This window comes from Vigna angularis, chromosome 7 (genome assembly GCF_016808095.1).
Source record: "Vigna angularis cultivar LongXiaoDou No.4 chromosome 7, ASM1680809v1, whole genome shotgun sequence".
NCBI classification, from domain to species: domain Eukaryota; kingdom Viridiplantae; phylum Streptophyta; class Magnoliopsida; order Fabales; family Fabaceae; genus Vigna; species Vigna angularis.
Window position 1 is genome coordinate 14047005 of NC_068976.1, and position 19691 is coordinate 14066695.

The 19691-nt window shown below is 29.4% G+C and overlaps 3 protein-coding genes across 4 annotated transcripts; 2 read left to right on the forward strand and 1 right to left on the reverse strand.

The window, feature by feature from the left end:
* Nucleotides 1–4068: 4068 nt before the first annotated feature.
* LOC108338649 (glycosyltransferase BC10) lies at nt 4069–8367 on the forward strand. Its single transcript, XM_017575662.2, has 2 exons — nt 4069–5283; nt 7430–8367. Exons 1-2 carry the CDS (start codon nt 4783–4785, stop codon nt 8069–8071), a joined length of 1143 nt encoding a protein of 380 aa, XP_017431151.1. The 5' UTR covers nt 4069–4782; the 3' UTR covers nt 8072–8367.
* A 1013-nt stretch (nt 8368–9380) lies between these two features.
* LOC108337144 (uncharacterized) lies at nt 9381–12113 on the reverse strand. 2 transcript variants are annotated; one of them, XM_017573604.2, is made up of 4 exons: nt 11934–12113; nt 11710–11817; nt 10369–10536; nt 9381–9676 (listed from the first exon to the last, which is right to left on the reverse strand). In XM_017573604.2, the coding sequence occupies exons 1-4, from the start codon at nt 12033–12035 to the stop codon at nt 9554–9556; spliced, it is 501 nt and encodes a 166-aa protein (XP_017429093.1). In that variant the 5' UTR covers nt 12036–12113; the 3' UTR covers nt 9381–9553. The 2 variants fall into 2 exon arrangements, with proteins under 2 accessions (XP_017429093.1, XP_017429094.1); XM_017573605.2 differs by lacking the exon at nt 11710–11817.
* A 2557-nt stretch (nt 12114–14670) lies between these two features.
* Nucleotides 14671–19557, forward strand: LOC108337005 (uncharacterized). The gene is made up of 7 exons (XM_017573443.2): nt 14671–14790; nt 15080–15166; nt 15283–15585; nt 15844–16005; nt 16183–16236; nt 17840–17986; nt 19145–19557. Exons 1-7 carry the CDS (start codon nt 14671–14673, stop codon nt 19520–19522), a joined length of 1251 nt encoding a protein of 416 aa, XP_017428932.1. The 3' UTR covers nt 19523–19557.
* Nucleotides 19558–19691: the final 134 nt, after the last annotated feature.

Sequence of the window (19691 nt, forward strand, 5' to 3'; positions counted from 1 at the left end):
ATTCAGAAGTGTATTTTATATGAATGGAAAAATGAATTAATGTGAAGCGATGTTTCTTTCTTTTCTTTTCATATTTTTCATTCTTTTAAAAAAATGAATATTAGAAAATCTAATATGTATTCATCTATGTCGTTTTAGGTTCCATTATTGAACATGAAGTTTTTAAAGAATTATACGATGAAAAATTGTAATGGGGAAAATGACAATATTTACTTTATAGTGTTTGATTTTTTAAGTTAGTTTACTCAATCATTAACTTGATAACTTAAAAGACATCTCGTTACCTGAATGAACGACAATAAAAAAACATTGAATCTTAAAAATAAGAAGAAAAAAAATTAGACCAAAAGAAAAATATAAACATTTATCAGAAAATAAAATTAAAAAAAATCTATACTTCTTATTCTATTTTGTATGTGTTAATTAACTAATGACTTATCATTTAACACAAACAAATGCATTACAAAAATTAAAACCGAAATATAATTTTTACCAAAAGCTAAAACAGAAAGGAAAAAAAATCCATAGGAAAAATGTAAATTTATTTTAAAAAAAAAGTTATTTAAGTCAACTTATTTTTTGCACATAGAGACTATATATTTATAATTTTACGTATGGCACACGCAATTGTCAACTTGTCACTGTCGTAAAATGTCCATTTTGAGTTAGGACAGCCCTATGTTGATATTTAGCTGTATAGTTTGTCAATATTTGTGCCAAACGCAATTCTTTAACACAAAAGTAATCAATGAAAGTTATGAATAAGCATACCTTTTTCTTTATTTTTTATGAAAAATAAACATTTGGTGTATTTTTTTAATTTTTACAAAATAAAAGAGAAAAGGATAAAAAAAAGAAAAAGTAAAATATGGAATGAACATAATATAATATATTATGTTGTAGATATGTGTGTTTTACATGCATAACATTGTGATATTTGACAAAAGAAAGCAAACAAACGAAATACTATTTTTCTTTTAATATGAAAGTATTGAATGCTTGATCCAAATGGTAAGGTGAAACTCTTATGTCCATGAATTACAAATATGAAATGTTGTTTTTTCGTTTAAAAAAGTATGTATTAACAAATCAAAGTAGGTATAGAAAATAAGATGATTTTAAGGAATAATAGATCGCATTTATATCAAAATTATAATCATAAACCTTTAAGCAATTAAAAATAAACTTTATTAAAATACTTTATTATATATTTTATGATTTTAGTATAATTAATCATTTTAAAATTATCTAACAAATGTTCAAATGAATATAAATTTTAACATCTCATTTAATAATATAAAACTGCTAGATAAAACATTAAAAGTTTATAATACACAAACTAATAAAAATTAGAAAAAATATATAATATTAATAGAGTTATTTATCTTGATAATTATAAAAAACATAATATATGTGCACACCAAACCAAAACTACAACTTTTTTTAAAGAAAAAAAAAACTCTGATACAATTAGTTAGATAAAACTACATACCAATTCTTTTACATCATCATCTTCCATGCATATCATCTCTTAATTCACTATATGCTCACACCGAAAAGTAATTATCGTAAAAGAAAACATAAACACAAAAGAAAAGACACAATAAGTTAGTGTGCAAAGGAAACATCACAAGACAATTAAATCATATTAAATATCAACACACATAAACAACTAACATTAGACTTAATTATTCATATACATGTTTTTAACATATGGTTTCGATGTAGGTGTACACTTGTAGTAGTATACTATGAAGAATCATATACATAGAGATTATCACCATGTTACTCACAAGATTAGTCTTCTTCATGCCTGGGACCAAAAAGTCAATGGATTAGAACGACCTCCTACCAAAACACACACTAAACATCACCACCACACATGATTTCTCCTCAACAATCATACCACACATATCCATAAAAAAAATCCTAACTCACACCCACAGTTACCATACTCATGAGCATTCTTAAAGATTATATAAATCAATATTAAACAACCAAAAAGGAAAAAAAAAACAAAACATACAGACCGATGCTTAAGGGTGATGTCCAACGCTAAACTTTTCACAAAAGGTGCGCTTAAAGTCATTCTTATCGCAAAAAAATATGCTCAAAGATCTTTACCAACCGTTCAACGACCTGAAATTAAATTGCTTCAGACCTGTAGTGAAAGATGGCGCTTCAAGCCCAACCCGTATTGCTCAACGTTTTACCAATTGACAATAAACTTAAATTTGTGATTTTAGTGAACTTGAACCCAATCAATTGCTCAAATTGATATTCCTTTTTCATATAGTTGGTTCAACATGATTTTTATACATTAAAACTCATACCAATATGCTCAATTGCTCAGCTCTTCAATTCTTTCAGACTCCAAACAACAAACAAACTCAATTTAATCCTGAAACCACACAATTTAATTCAAGCATAAACACCAATAAGATTAAATCAACATACCAACAACATAAGATTTATCAAGTCACGCATAATAAAGCAACTAGCTCTACTACCCGAAGGACAAAACAAATAGTTTGATGACCCTTATAACACCCTCAAATGCACATGAAGCTCAAATTGTCCACATGAACAACACAAATATGATTAGGACACATCGTTAGGACCACTAATTAATAAAGACTAGCAAAGAGAACATAATACAAACACTGCATCCAAGCCAAAAAAGGTCGCATACAAAGGAAGAACAAACCGACCAAGAAAGGGACAAACAACCAATTTATCTTATTAAAGAAACTAATGGGTTGATCTTGATGAACTCAAAAATCTTACAACCTCCGATCTTCAAAAAGATAAATGAATCATAAGAAATTTTAGAAATAAGAGATAAATTTAAGAAAAAGTTATAGAAAAAATGTATATTTTTAAATAATGAAACTCATTTATAAAACTTTTACTTATCCTTTAAACTTTTATCATTAAATTAATCGAGTCTCTAAATTATAAAACACTATCAATTTTAAAATAATATTTTCTAAATTTTTACATAAACAAATATTTAATCAAAAATAATTTGAATTTAATATAAATAGGCTGAAAATGTAAGAATATCTATAAGTCACAATATTACCATGTGATTATGAAAATTTTGTTGACTTTCATATGAAATTTTTACTAATAAATAAAGGGTTAAATATGTTTTTGATCCCTTAACTTTTAGTGAAATTTGGAATTAGTCTCTCTTCAAAACTTTGACCTAATTTAGTTCCCAAACTTTAAAAATGTGTGAATTTATTCCTTTTAACTAAATTTTGTTGTTTCATGATAGCATTTGAGTTGTTTATACCATTTGACACATTTTTGCTTCAATGTTAACTTAGAAATGCGTTTGAAACATCAAATAAAGTTAACAAAATTTGGTTAAAAAGACTAAATTCACACATTTCTAAAGTTTGGGGACTAAATTAGTCCAATGTTTTGAAGATGGACTAATTCCAATTTTCACTAAAAGTTAATTAACCCATAAAAACATATTTAACCCATAAATAAATGACTTTGAATTTAATTAACATAAGTTGATGGGAAATAAAGTATTTATTGTCATCTAACTACAGTTTATTAAATGGCTTTTTTTTTCATAACAAAGATAGTAAAAATATACCAAACATAATTTTTAACTAGTTGAATTAGAAATATAAAAAAAAAAAACTTTGCATTAATAGCTTTGAAAATTAAACTCAATTAATTGTATTCTTCTTACCTCTAACGAGGCAAAACGACTAGGGAAGTTACAAAAGTAGATGTACAAGTACAATCATCTTTAATTCAAGAAAGTAAGCAAATTCTTTCAATATTAAATTACTTCATATATATATATCATAGGTATTTTTTAATCAAATATTGCACAAAATCTTATTATGTAAAAGAAAATACGTAAAAAATAGTTACAAAAATTTATGTGTTTTTATATCAGGGTAGAAAGATTGCGTAAACAATTTGACTAAATTTTGATGAGAGCCTGAAAGTAAAATTCTCTAGAAATGCCCTAAATGCTTTATTAAAGCTCTGTTCTATGAAAACCCTGTTCCCGTTTTGTCACGAAGGAAAAGAACAAGGGAAGCTACAAATCAGAGGGCTGATACAGTGAAGTTTGATGCAAAACGGTAAATACACGTTAATGTGGGTACAAAAAGGGGCAAGGAAAAATGAGACCAGCTTGAAGATTCTGCATCCTTATTATTATTCCTCACACCCTCATGACGAGGTTGCAACTCTGAATACGATAAATCGTAGGAAAAGGCAACACTTAACAACATATCCAGATTCACTCTTTCATTCATACATTTATTTCATCAATTATCTCCAAAATCCACACCTACTAGTCAATAATACTATCTTTGAGTACACTTTTTCTTCTTCTCACTCACCATTCACTCTCTTTCATTCACTCCATTGACTCTGCACCACCCCTTTCATCTTTGGTTGGTAAGATCACCAAAATGGAGAAAATAAAAATCCTGCCTTTAACTTATGTTCTTTAGAAAATCTCTGTTTTGTTTGTTAATACCCATGTGGTGTATTCTTGTTGTTCCCAACATCACATGTTCGAATGTTGATTTGGCACCCCTGTTAGATCTCGGGGTGGTTTTTATGTTGTGCCACAGAATTTTGTGAAATTTTGATGACCATGTGATGAATTTCACTCCTTTTTATTCAGTGGTGACTTCCTTCACATTCAAAATTGGATCTTACACAGAACCAAGAGGGTGGTTGCCGTAAAAGATTTTGTTTTTATTTTTTTTGGTTTGATTTGTAATTGTGAGCAAGATGCAATCTAGGGGTGTGGCACTTGAAGAGGGAAAGGAAAGAAGCAGCCAATCGAAGCCTTTGAGACCACTGAGGCTACTTGTGTTGTTTTTTGCTCTATGTGTTGTGTTTTCGGTCATTAGCATATACACGGTTAAGCATTTTGGAATTGAGAGTATGGTGACTACAATGAGTTCTAATTTTCAGCCATGTTATTATGAGGAGCCTGGTGGTTTGGATAAGTGGATTAGACCACCTTTGAGCCTGATCCACAATATGAGTGACAAAGAACTGCTGTGGAGGGCTTCTTTTGTTCCAAGGATCAAGGATTATCCATATCCTAGAATTCCCAAGATTGCATTCATGTTCCTGACCAAGGGACCATTGCCTCTGGCACCCCTTTGGGAGAGGTTTTTCAAGGGTCATGAGAAGTTGTTTTCCATATATATTCATTCACTGCCCTCATATCAACCTCAGTTTCCTCCTTCTTCTGTCTTTTACGGCAGGCAAATCCCTAGCCAGGTAAGGCCATATCCATCTTATGCTGCTATTTGTTGATGAAACTGCACTTGCTCTCTTTACCCCTGTAACACCCCTGATCTGAAGTTGCCAATGCTTAATTGCTGGGAGTTTAGTAGTTTAAACTTTATATGTTCATCTCTGTTCACAATGTTATGTCTTCTTTTAAGTCCTGTTTATGCTTGTGTTAAATTTTTTTATGAGAATTTAGCTACTGCTGATGGTGGCATCAATGCATTTGATCATAGTTGCATTTTACTTTCTGAATTCTGCCTTGTGTGGTGATGGTAATGTTGATTTTTTTATCAGTGTTAAATGCTTAGTGTGTCAAGTTGCTAGACTTTTAGGTAAGGAATTCAGCAAGTCATATCAGTGGATGCAAAACATTCAGGTTTACCATGTTGTGAACTTAGGTTCATAATGGGCTTGAGTCAAGGTTGTAATCTTTCAATAGCAGTGTGAGTAAAAGAATCATACATTTTACTTAGAAGATAAAGATAGTTTTACAAGGTCATTTTCTTTTTTTGATCGGCAAAAAATGTATAAATAATAGAACAATTGGGGTGCTCTCTAACCCTTTTACATAAAAAATTACATAATTACAAGGTGATGAACCATGGAATGTATTAACATTGGATTAGTAAGAACATATAAAACAGTAAGTATAATACTACCTAGTTATCTATAACTTGTTACCTGTTTAGAATTGTCCGTTCACGAAATATCATTGCATCTACAAATCTTATGTAGCGTTGCATGTGAAAGACATAGGTTTGAGAGAAAGATAAGAAGATTATCCTGGGAAAAAGCTTGAGCCTTGCTTCCTAGGAGAGTTATGGCAGTCACTGAAAGTTATGTGTTCATGTTTCCTTTTGTAATACTTAGGTAAGTCTGTAGCCTGGGTTAAGATACTGTTCTATTGGATTAATTTGCACATACTTAGGATTTTAAAGGAAGAAAGAAAAGTTATCATCGTGGACCATTTTAATGATTGCTAAGCTCAATGGCCTACTTTTTTAAAATCTTAAGCTATTAGGTAAAAACCACAAGATCCGTTCTAGAGCCATTATTGTCCTTAATGAGTAAACAATACACATAAGCACTCTATTTTGTGCTAAAATTCAAATTAATTGTGCATTATAAGGGTGGAAAGGATCTAATTCCAAATCACTTGGTCACAGAGGCTTGAATATTATACAAAGGACTAATGCTCCTAAAAGTTTACATTGTTAGAAGAAGGCACAATAATAGTTTTATGTCTATTCATGTTCAAGGACTGTGGTTTTCAAACGTATGAAATGGGTAGAGGGAGATCAAGAATGACTCTACGGGAAGTTCTCAAGAGAGACCTTATGATGAATATCTCTAAGGATTTGGTCTTTATATGAGACCAGTAATATTGTAGGATCCATGTAACCAACTTCATCTAGTGGCATAATACTTTTGTTGCTTTTCATAGCTATATAGATTTGCAGCCTTGCATATATGACGTTCTTGGTTAAATTAACTCCCTCAATGTTAGCTTCCTAATTGGCAGGTTAACTACCGTAACCCTATTACCATCAACATAAGATTCAGTAAACTCTCTGACTTGGGTAAAAACTTAAAGCACAATGAGTGATTATAAAAAATCGATTTCATAAAAGCCTTCAAAAACATCAACCATGAATTGATTTAACTGGCTGGTAAACTGTAAACCATTAAGATGATCCTTTTACTTTGAGAATTAGATAAGATACAAGTTGTCAACAAGTAGGATAACATAGCCAGTAATTGTTTCTGTGTTTTTTAATGCTGAGTGTCTTTGTTATCTCTGTAATGGATTTGTCAATTTGCACTGGATGGCTTAGTTTCACATAAGTATGTTGCATTTACACCATGAATGTATTATGAGCTTTTTCATTTACACCATGAATTTGCTGCATTTTAGAATTCATAACTGAAGATTAGTCTTGTGCCACTTATTTTGACTTAAGCTATCTTACATTCTTTTTCTCAGCAGTGAGTTTTTCATCCAAGCATTTAACAACATGGACGCTATACTTGTGATTTCTGCAAGAGCTTATGATTTCTTTTGAGTGTATTGTGACCGTTCAACCAATTTACTCTTCAAGCCTCTGATGATGATCTTTTAGTTTTTCTTGTGTAGGTTTCTGAGTGGGGAAGGATGAGCATGTGTGATGCTGAAAGAAGACTCCTTGCTAATGCATTGCTTGACATCTCCAACGAGTGGTTCATACTTCTCTCTGAGTCATGCATTCCCCTCTACAAATTCAGTTTTGTCTACCATTACATAATGAAGTCCAAACACAGCTTCATGGGTGCATTTGATGATCGTGGTCCATTTGGAAGAGGGCGCTACAACGAGAACATGGCCCCTCTGGTGAACATCACCAAGTGGCGCAAGGGCTCGCAATGGTTTGAAGTAAACCGAAAGCTCGCCATCACCATAATTGAAGACACGAAGTTCCATGCGATATTCGAGCGATATTGCCGGCCGGCTTGCTATGTCGATGAGCACTACTTCCCGACGATGCTCACCATTCAAGCAGCAAATGTTTTGGCCAACAGAAGCATAACTTGGGTGGACTGGTCTAGGGGTGGAGCTCACCCAGCTACATTTGGAAGAAATGACATCACTGAGGAGTTTTTCAACAGAGTACGAGGAGGTCATACATGTTTGTACAACAATAGAAACTCTTCTGTTTGTGTGCTTTTCGCCAGAAAATTTGCTCCTAGTGCTTTGGAACCTTTGTTACAAATGGTGGATTCAAAGGTATTGGAGTATTGACATATACTGTGTTGTTACTTTCCATTGAAACTTGAGGGAAAATAGAGATGTAGAATAAAGTGCTTAGATATATATACTAGTGAGATTCATCATATGGCTTATGACATCTGTCAACATCCAATGTCAACATTTCGTCCAGATTTATTATATATGACTTATGATATGTGCATTGTTGGAGAGTGCTAGGTGGTAGAGTGACCCCATTTCATACACAAGTTGAGTCATTTTTGAATGTACAAAAGAGACCTGTTTGATCATACTTTTGTCTAATATTAACTTCATGGATCTTTGTTTTTTTTCTCTTTTTTACATTTTAAGGTTTTTACAGATTGGAGATTATGACACTATTGTTCACCAATCTTCTCCTTAATTTGACAAAAATGAGAGAGATATGAGAAATAAAGGAGGCACAAAAAAGTATTATCATGAAACAGTAAAGACTGAAACTTTTGAACTCAGTGTAAGGAAATTGATTAAAACTATTGTTTTATGAAACTTAGAAAAAACACCAAGTTTTTAGACTACCTCTTTAATTTGAAATCTAAACAGGTGATGTTTTTTTTTTGTTTTTTTCTTTTATACATTTCTGGGTTATTTTTTAAAAGACAATTATGAAATGAGATATGTGTAAGGTGAAATCATGTTTTAAAATACAATTTCGATTATTATTAAGACTTAGGAGTTATTTTTTTTTTTGAAAATTAAAATTAAAGTCCTGCTTTAAAATATGTTTTTTTTAGAAGTTGAGTTTTAAAGTTTTGCTTCTTTATTAGAAGTGTATTTTAAAATTCTAGTTCTGTTTGTTGAATTTTAAAATAGGATCTATTATTGAGTTTTAAAGTCATTTTTTTTTGGGTAGGTTTTTAAAAAACTACACCAAAAACATAAAGTGTTTATTTGACAGAAATGAAAGAAACAAAGGGATGGTAGAGAAGAGAACAAGTAACACATGTCACATGAATGAAAATAGAGATTGTTTAATTTGAAAAACAATATCTATATATTATTGATTATTTCTATTGTATTTATTTTGTTTAAATTTCTTAATTTTTTTGTCTTGTTTTACCTTCTTTATCTAGCTTTTTTCGTTTGTAGATAGTTATTTTACTTCTTAAAAGTTTAGGCACACACTAATATCATAAAGAAAAGTGTCAAATTTGTTTTGTTCAGACTTGTTATCATAGGAAAAAACTGAAAATAAAATAAAATAAAGATATTAATAATCAAATTTAAAATTTAATATTTAGCGTGGTGTCGTGGTGTCATGTCCAGTGATACCAATGAAAAAGTAAACTTCATCAATCACACGGAACTTGAAGCTGTTTTTTTTTTTCTCTTGAAGAAATACAAGGTTAACATGTAATGTTAGAAGATTCCACAATTTCTTGCCTGATTAAGATGCAACCCAGAGCTCAAAAGCTCATCTAGAAGAGAACAGTCAATTTATACATCAAGAAAGTGTTTACACAGCAAACCAGTTTTCTACTTTGTCACTTCAAAAGTAGCTCGAAGAGCAGATATCATGACTGGGCATTCTCCCTTCTCGTCATAGTCAGCATATTCTCCACTTGACAAGTCAACATTCTCAAATTTGGTTCCCTCAAGCTTCAAAATTCAAGTTGCATCAGTCAGAAATATGACCAACATGCAGAAAAATATGATATTACCAAAATTATAGGGCGTGTTAGAAATATGGCTATAGGGTTAAATTACAGGTTTCTGCACCAGGAAAATATAGTACTGTACAATTTCGAATGAAATTTTATTCAAGAGGGTAGAAAAGGGCTGTATCTTGCAAATTGTGATGATCGAAACTATTTAGAACCTGATCACTTTCCCATATGTAATTATAGGTTTAATTTTTTAAGACTGGAATAGAAGATTTTGAGATTAATTAATCACATCAAATTCATCCCAGTTTTAAATTCTTAGAAAAACATTACAGACATCGTTTCCAGTCTTGATAACAGTGAACAAAATAAATTGAATCATTAACAGTAAGCATCAAACCAAAACAAAGGAAGCACATGTTTCAATGCAGAAGAGTGAGTATAATGAGATATTTACAATGCCCAGCATATATATCAGCAACACTGAATAATCAGAAGAGATCGGACACATGATGCCATTAAGCTAACGTATTTGTTTTCAATAGAGGAAAGTGAGTATATGAACTATATATACAATACAAACTCATATGCTTACATGTCAGAAGCAACAATGAACAATCAAAAGAGACCAGATAATGTGACAGCAAAAAAATGGAAACATAGAATGAAATTAAAAAGGATACTCACCGATTCAACTTTCCATCCATCACCGAATACAAAATCTACTGGTTCATAGCCCCTGCAGTCAAATAACATCAATGGGGCGTACTTCCCTGATTCACTGATTTCCTGGGTGAGTGGTTTACCTTTGCCTTCGATCATGGTTACAGTGCCATCCCTGCCACAAAATTTGCACTACATACCAAATAAAGGATACTAAGAAACCACCAGCTGCAGGAGCAAACAGTTTAAAGAAGCACAAATGAAAGAAAACACTGCATTGAGTGCTTATCATTTTAAAGTTATGCAGCAGAATCACATAAAATTTTCAGAACCTTTCCTACTACGTCAGAGACAGAAAAATAACCACATAAGTAAAAGCCCAATCACGCTAAACGAATAGAATTCTGCTCAGTTGGTGTTTCTTTAATGCACTTGGGTCATATTTGGATAAAATTATCCATAAGTATTTATAAGAGAAACATAATCAGGTAAAAGAATTAAGCTTCTCACATAAACTTCCACAAAAAGCTCTTTTCATTTAACTTTTCAAAAGCCTAAGGCACATAAGTTCGATCATTTTAGATTATAGAGAAGTTCAAGTCATTTTACCTCTTTTTTCAACTACAAATATTTATAGAGAAGTTTATCCAAATATAGTTTCATTTCACCTAATTGAAAAAAAAAAAAAAGTCGATGAGCCTAACAGTGAAGATTGCAAATACTAGTGCAGTGGACAGTTTCACTTGTCTTTTCTACCGTTCATAAATACATCATAAAAGGGACACACTGAAAAATTACATATCTCTAAAAGTAAACAGATAGCATTATGAATTGAGAAAAACTGTTTTTTTGACAGCCAATGAGAAAAATATTTTATGCACTAACAGTATCAGATCACCTCAATGGTGTGTTTACATTGTGGACTATCTTTCAATCATTAACGAAACTAAGTTTGTCACTTTCCACCATAGTCATCTTAAAACTCAAACCAACAACAGTTTATGATTGGATAACGATGTAAAATTATTTTAAAGGTGTGCATGATTACTAAATTCTTGCCAACGTATACAAAGATGAAAATCACAAGAAGTTCCTAAGGTCATTAATTCCGATGAGGAATGCTGAGATAAATTTTATCAGAAATCATCAGAAGAGACTAATTCAAAAAGTAGTAGGACCCACCACATTTTGTGATTACCAATAAACTATGAGAGAGTAATAAGAACTTGAACTGAGAAATGTGTAAGAGACTCATGCGAGAATCAATCACAATCTTTCAGGGACTATTAAATGCACGGATTTATTGAATTGGGAAATGAAAGAATTTTTTTTTATGAAACGCAAGCAAAGGGAGAATTAGGTTACTTTTTGAATGAGATGAGTGGTGCCCTTTCCAACCGGAAGAGGAACAGTGTCGTTTAAGAGGACGCATGTTTCTTTCTGGCTGATTTCACCGCATCTCCCACATTTCAACTATTGATTGCAACAACAGAACAAAAATGAAAAACTGAAAGAGAATGAAAAACTGAAAGAAACTAAAAAAAGTTGAATTTGATAAATTGGAAGAGATGAAGGAGAAAGAAAGAAACCTTGAAAAGGTAAGAGAAATCGGGATCGTCGCAGCCACCTTGGGGTTGAAGATTGGTGAGATTCTCAAGCTCCGCAGTGATCATCAACGTGAAGTTCACCATTTCTCTCTCTCTCTGATACACAATAACACTTCTGCTTCCGGTATTTTGATGTTTTGGATGATTCTAGACAGTGTAATATCAGAGTAATAGGTTTATGTAAGTAAATTATTAGTACATTTTTATTAATATAACATTATACTACAGTTAAATTGTAATAAAAATGTTTTGAATTTAAAATGAAAAAATGATTTATTGTAATTTTATTTTTCTGAGTGTCTCGATTATCTATTATGGTTGCATATATACTTTATTCTTTTAATTAAGTTATATTAAGTTTTTCTTCATTCATGATTATTAATGAAATTAATCAACATGACAAACTAGATATGATATTATAACGAGTAAATAAATACTGAGTATCAATTGCAAAAGAGAGAATAATTAAACTAAATATCTTAAAATAACTATTGCGTTTGTTTGATTGTTATGTTAATGATGTTGGTTGGTTAATAAATTATTGCTTTTGGACAACATTGAACATCAAAAGGAATTTATTTTCATTATGGAAAAAAAATAATCAATTAATCGTTCGATAAAATCATTTTGAAACAAAAATAAATTTAAATAGAGAAAACTCAAGAAATGTATTCCTCGGAAATAGAACTTGGGGAATCGGTAGTAATTATTTCAAGATTAAAAATCAAATTTATACAATGATGTATATAAGATATTTTTAATTATTGCACTTAATAAGGGTTAAAACTATTTCAAACACAAAAAATAACTCCAATTAAATACAATAATTTTTGTAGTATAAAAAGATTAGTATGAAATAGTTGAAAAAGAGAAATATTGACTGGGATAAAGTGTAAAATATATATTTAAAAGAGAGGGTGAAGAGGATATTAAAAATAAAGTAAATGATGATGAATTTGATTTATTGTTAAATTTGTTCTTAAAAGTACAATTTAACAATAAAGATTGAGTCATATTTTAAATTGGCAGAATTTTTTTAAAGATAAATTAGTTAGATGTTAGATAAAATGAAGTAATTTGCATATTGGTTCTCATTCGTAAAAGAAGTTGGAATTTTTAATTTAACGTATCTCATTTTAATTATCGGTAGATCACTAACCTCAAAATAGTTTTAGAAGGGAAAAATTAAAACAATCCAAACATGCACTCACTTAAACATTATTTATCATAATATATATATATATATATATATATATATATATATTAATACTATTTATATAATAACATTTTATTAATGTTTTGAAAAAAAATAATGGGTTGATGACATGCTTCGACCCATTTCTCACATAAACAGATTTATAGATTAAATATCCACCCCATACCAAAAAAATTAAATAGGTCAATTCAAGATATTTTTATGAAAATTATATTATATTTCCTCAAAGGGAAAAAAAGGGTGATTGTTGAACCTCTTCATTCAAATTAATAAATTCTACGTAACAAAATAGTGGAGTATTTCAGAAAGATGTTTGAAAAATTAAATTCATCTTGAGTCATTACAAACAGACTATATAAAAGAAAAGGTCAAAATATTAAACAAAATTATATAACAAAATTTTGTAACTATATATGATTTTAATAGAAGTGACAGTTTCTCTTGTTTCACCTTTTATAGGCAGAAGGTAGTTGCATATGCCTAGACAAAAGAAAATTCAATTTATAATATTTTCTCTTAATTTTGATTTTGATTTTTATAGCTTTAGAATTTTGCAATTCTCGTCCCTTTATCATACATTTATGGATTTAAGCCCAATATAATATTAAAACTATTTTCTTATATTTTATTTGCCAATTATATGTTTAAAAGTATTTTTGATATACATGCTTAAGTAATATTATTTTCCAAAATCACTCCACTTTAAACCAATTATTAACCAAAATCAAATTTACAGCTCATCTAAACATACAAACAAATGGTTGAATTGAAATTGGAGTCATATTTCAAATCTCTCACTCTTAGACTAAAATAATTCATTTAATATTTTAACATTTATAATTGTTATGAAATCAAGAAGAAGAAAAAAAGTTAGTCAACCTCTTAGTATAAATTAATAATGTGTAGCATAATAATATTTTTATTTTGATATAATTTATAAGAAATAAGTTTTACTTTTACATATTTTTATTTTGATGTAATTTTTAGGAAATATATAATATTTTTTTTGCTTTAAAAGGTTTACTTCTTAAAATGTGCATGTTGATTAACTTTATACATTTTGCATTAATGACAAGTCAACTATGTTAATTGGGTTCATGATAGCAAGTCTAAAGAAAAAAAAAACCTCAAACTCATGAGTGGGCCAGACCAAACTTGAGTCCACTTGATCCACGAGCACCTGAACTAATTGTGGGTTTTTGTTTTCTGCACCCGTGATTACTAAATGAACCTATGCATTATCTATTTTTTGCATAGGTATATAAATGATGAATTCATGGTGTAAACATAAGTTGAATGACTCAGACGGTAACTCATGCAGACACCACTACCTAACTTATAGTTAAACCATTAATGTCTGTAATTCATGATCTCACTTCACCAATAAATTGCATATATCTTCAATTTCAGTGTTGCAACTCAATTTGCAAGATACAAAAATTATCATTGCTAATTGAATTTTGAATGAGAAAAGTGTTCCACTTTTCTGCCATGAGATCCACAATGTTCATTCTCTTATGGCTGCTAATCACAGTCCATGGTGGCTCTCTATCAAGACACAAGATTTTGGAAGTTGAGAGAAAATTAAAGTATCTTAGAAGACATTCCTTAAAAACTATCGAGGTAATTAAATCTATCTTAATCATCCTTCTATTGGGCTTTTCTTAATGTTTGTTAAACACCTAATTAGTTCTGTAATTGACGATCAAATCAGATATATAACAGAGAATATCATATACTTTATAGTGAGATATATAATGTTTTACTATGTTAATGATTATTATCATTATACAAAGTTAAAGTTTACTTATGTTTATAACTTTGCAGACTAAAAAAATGCTTTTGGTTTTTTTTAAAGACTAAACACATAATTAAATTTTGATTTATTATAACACTATTTTTTCATGTGTAGAGTGAAGATGGGGATATAATTGATTGTATTGATATTAATAAACAACCAGCATTTGATCATCCTGCATTGAAGGATCACAAAATTCAGGTAAGAGTTGTTTATCTTATTATTTTTATTTAATAGTCCAATATCATCTGAGAAAAATGAATTTAAGAATAATTTTAAATATTTTTTTTTTCTTTTATTCCTCGTAATTATATCAGATGACTCCTACTCATAATTCAGCCAAAGAGGACGTAACATCGGGATCAAGAACTTCAAGAAATGGAAAGAATTCAAAGAGTGGAAAAATGATGAATGAATCTTTGAGTGTGACTTCACAAGTGTGGCAGAAAAGTGGAAAATGTCCAAAGGGAACAATAGCAGTTAGAAGAATAAGAAAAAGAGAGCTACTGAAGGCTCATTCAATTGAAGAATATGGAAGGAAGAAGCCAAGCTTCTCTCACCATCAACATGGTCAAGTGAATAAGAATCTTGATTCCTTTGTTCAACTTAAAAACCACTCTGTAAGTTTGGTTATACTGGTTTCACTTTTGAATACTGCAATCACAAGTTTTATGTCATTTCTAAAATAGTATCATATTTTCTCTATTATGTTAAACAACTTTTTCAAGTGTAGATAAAAAATTTTCTACCAATTAGCAATAATGAATGTGCAAATAATAGTTGTTATATCCAGTTTTTGGAAGGTTTGAAGCATGGTATTGTTGTAGTTGAAAGAAAGAAGTAACTGTTTTGGTGTGGTGATTTGACATGTGAAACAGAAGGCAATATTGTTTACAGTTGGTTACCGTTATCTGGGAGGAAAAGCAGACCTGAGAGTGTGCAACCCTTTTGTTGAAAAAGATGATGAATACAGCACTACTCAAGTCGCTCTCTTAACAGGCCCACACAATGACTTTGAATGTGTTCAATCTGGTTGGGCAGTAAGAATTTCTCTCTTTATACATCTTTCTTACTTTGAATATTGTACCACTTTTGCATCATTAAAAGACTTATTATATTCTTTGTAGCTTTTCATGTTTGAACACCTCAAGTTATATGCTTTCAAATTTTTAAGTCAGCTTAATTTATTCTCTCTTTATACAATAAACTTGCAACAGGTGAATCCCAGTGTATATGGAGATAGACAAACTCGATTATTTGTATACTGGACGGTGAGTTTTGCAATTCCATCAACCCTAAAATTCAACTTAACTATCTACCAAATCAAAATAAGACTGATGCTCTTGATTTAGTTAATGAATGTGTTACATTATATTTCAATTCTTTTAATCTCTGTAAAATAAGATTCAATTTTAGTTATCATATAAATATATCTAGTAAATTTTGTAAAACGTTGTTTTCTTTTTTCTAAGTTTAAAATCATTAATTTTTCACATTAAACATCAATATTAATATAAATAAAAAGTATATATTTTTATAAATCTTAAGTTTTTTTCTTTAAGATATTATGTATTCATATTATACTACATGGACATTAGGCGAATTTTTCACTTAAATAGCACATTATCTCGTTTTTTCTCCCGAACAATATAATGTAGATTTTATTTCGATACACACATTTTTATTGTCCTAGTTCTGAAGGTGTTTTTGGTATATCGTATAAAAGGGTGTTGCTCCCTCCACTACCCCAAGTGCTTTTGCACCTCTTCACTATTTTCTTTTATTCCAAAAATACTTTACACTTTCTTACTATTTTCTTTTATTCCAAAAATATCCTACACATCTCCACTATCTTCAACAATATTTCTCTTTCTCTCTCTGCATTAATGGAGTATTCATATAACTTAGATTTAAACTTGTGATATATTGAAAAATATAAAATTCAAAGAAAACTTCAATATTAATATTTCTACCACTTCCATTTTATAAACTTAAAAGTTAGATGTAAATACAAAATAATAAACATAATAATATTAATAGTAAATAATATATTATTATTATTATTATTATATACTAACTTTATAATGACGAAAGAACTAAATAAATTCCAAATCTTTAACAAATAACTTTTCTTTTATATTTTAAGTATTTAATACTATTTTTATATTATTTATCTAATCAATTAAATACTTTATTCAAGTTATTTGAGTCAAACATGTCGGTAAGTTAAAACATAATATAATGTTAAAAATTATAGATATTAAATGTAAAAAATAAACACATATATATAAACATTTTTCTAGAAATTTAGAACAAAATTTTACCATTTATTAAGTAATTTGAAGAAAAAAAATATATTGAACAATGAAAATAAGATTGAATCAAACTTATTTAAGGGAAAGTGTAAATAAAATTTTGCAATATATCACAAGTTTAAATCTAAGCCATGTGAATGCTGCAAGAGAAAGAGAAAAGATTGTTGAATATAGTGGGAAGATGTAGGGTATTTTTAGAATAAAAGAAAATAGTGGGGTGGTGTAGAGTATTTTTGGAATAAAAGAAAATAGTGAAAAGGTGCAGGAGCACTTCGGGTGGTGGAAGGAATAACACCCGAGATAAAATAAATAAATCGAAACATACTAATTGATAAACGTATTCAGAAGAGAACTTAATTCTAACCTAATATATTAAAATGTACTATTTATGTATAGTGGATTGTGTTAAAAAGAAGTTATTTTCAATTTTAGATGCACAAGAAACAGAAAAATTACAAAATGTAAAAAATATTTGGATTAAACTTTAGATTTATTGATTTTTTTTATTAATTTGTTCTAGTGTTTTGGGCCTGATAATTTTAAACGCCATCTTTTGCAGGCTGATGGTTCAAAGAAAAGTGGTTGCTTTGATCTAACTTGTCCTGGGTTTATTCAGACTAGCAATGAGATTGCCTTGGGTGCTGCTATATATCCAATCTCAATTCCTGGTGACCTTCCATACGTAATAACAATTTACATCTTTAAGGTTAGTCATATGTTTCGTTCTAAGGGAAATATTATAATATTTTCCAAACACTCCACAAAACTTAAAAAAAAATGAGATCTAAAAGAATCAGGACATTATTATTTTTCTTAGATAAATTTAGTATTGGTGAGTAATTTGGTTTTTATATTTAAACTTTCGATTTATTTTGGTTTATAGTTGTTATTGACTCAATTAAGTTCTTTATTTCTGTAGAAAGACTCAATGTCTCTCTTTAGTTATATTGATATTAACACTGTTTTGAAATATATAGTGTTAAAATCTAAGTTTATTATGTGTCAAAAATCTAGGTTATTTTTTTTATTTTAGAATCCTTTTAACGTGGCATTTTTTTAAGACGAAGATGACTCCAATTTTAACACTTCACAAACTCAAATTTTAATGAAAATGATCACATTGAGTATTTTTTTTATAAATATATGGACTTAATTGAGTTTTTTTTTTTAAGTTAAGGATTTAATTGATTAAAAAACAATAAAAACTAAAAATAAATCAAAAACTTAAATATAGAAATCAAATAACTAATTAAGCTATAAAAGATTCATGTTACTTTCTAGAAAACTAAAAAAAAGTAAGATAACTAAAAAACAAAAGATTGTTACTTTTCTTAATTAAGTTTAAGTTTATTGAATTTTCTAAGTGAAAATTCATAATGGAAACACCGTACCAATTAAATATAAATCTAATATAAATCTAATTCACATGAACGATTGACATCAACCTCAACTCAAAATCTTAAATAAATAAGTTTATAATTTTTTTTTCTTTTATACTGTTGAACTCTATCATTTCTATTTCATATTTAAACTCACATTTAAATCATTTCTCTTTTATGTGTGAATCCTTTCACATTAATACATCTCATGGAATTATTCACACTTACATTCCCAATAAAGTGAACATCATAAAACACTTCAAATTATTTACAAATTTAAAGAATTTGAATTTAATAAGTCACAAATTGAGTCAACCTATATGAAGAGAAGTAAAACATTAAGAATTTAGGTTTGTATATTTTTTTCTTTATATATTATTCATTTCACTCATCTCCACTCAACGCTTAAATTCGTGAGAGTGGTTAAAGTATAAAAGATAAACTTTTTCTAATTTATTTTTCTTTATGGTTTTGATTTGCATTAGGATCCCTATACCAACAATTGGTGGGTGCAATATGGTGAGAAGACCAACATAGGTTACTGGCCACCGGAGTTGTTTGAAACAATACTTTACAATGCACAATCTGTGGAGTGGGGTGGTGAAGTTTACAGTACAACTATTGGACAAACTCCTCACACAGCAACACAAATGGGCAATGGCCAATTTGCTTCAGTTTTGTCTTTTTCATCTGCAATAACAAGAATGAGAATTCATGACAACTCTGACGTCTTGAAAATCCCAGAATTGGTCTATGATTATTCTGATGAATATAATTGCTATGATGTTTGGTTAATGTCAGATTACATCGATGATCCTCAATTCTATTATGGGGGTCCTGGTAGAAATCCAAAGTGCCCTTAACTTATTCATAATTAATGCTTCAACCAATTACATGTTATATGAGATAATGTATTGAATATTTTGGTAACATTTCTCTGTTAAGTTTTTGCATTAACACAATGCTATTTAACTGTGAAAAACACCAGTATCCACATTCCAATCTGATGCGAACCAGTTTCAACGAGTAAAA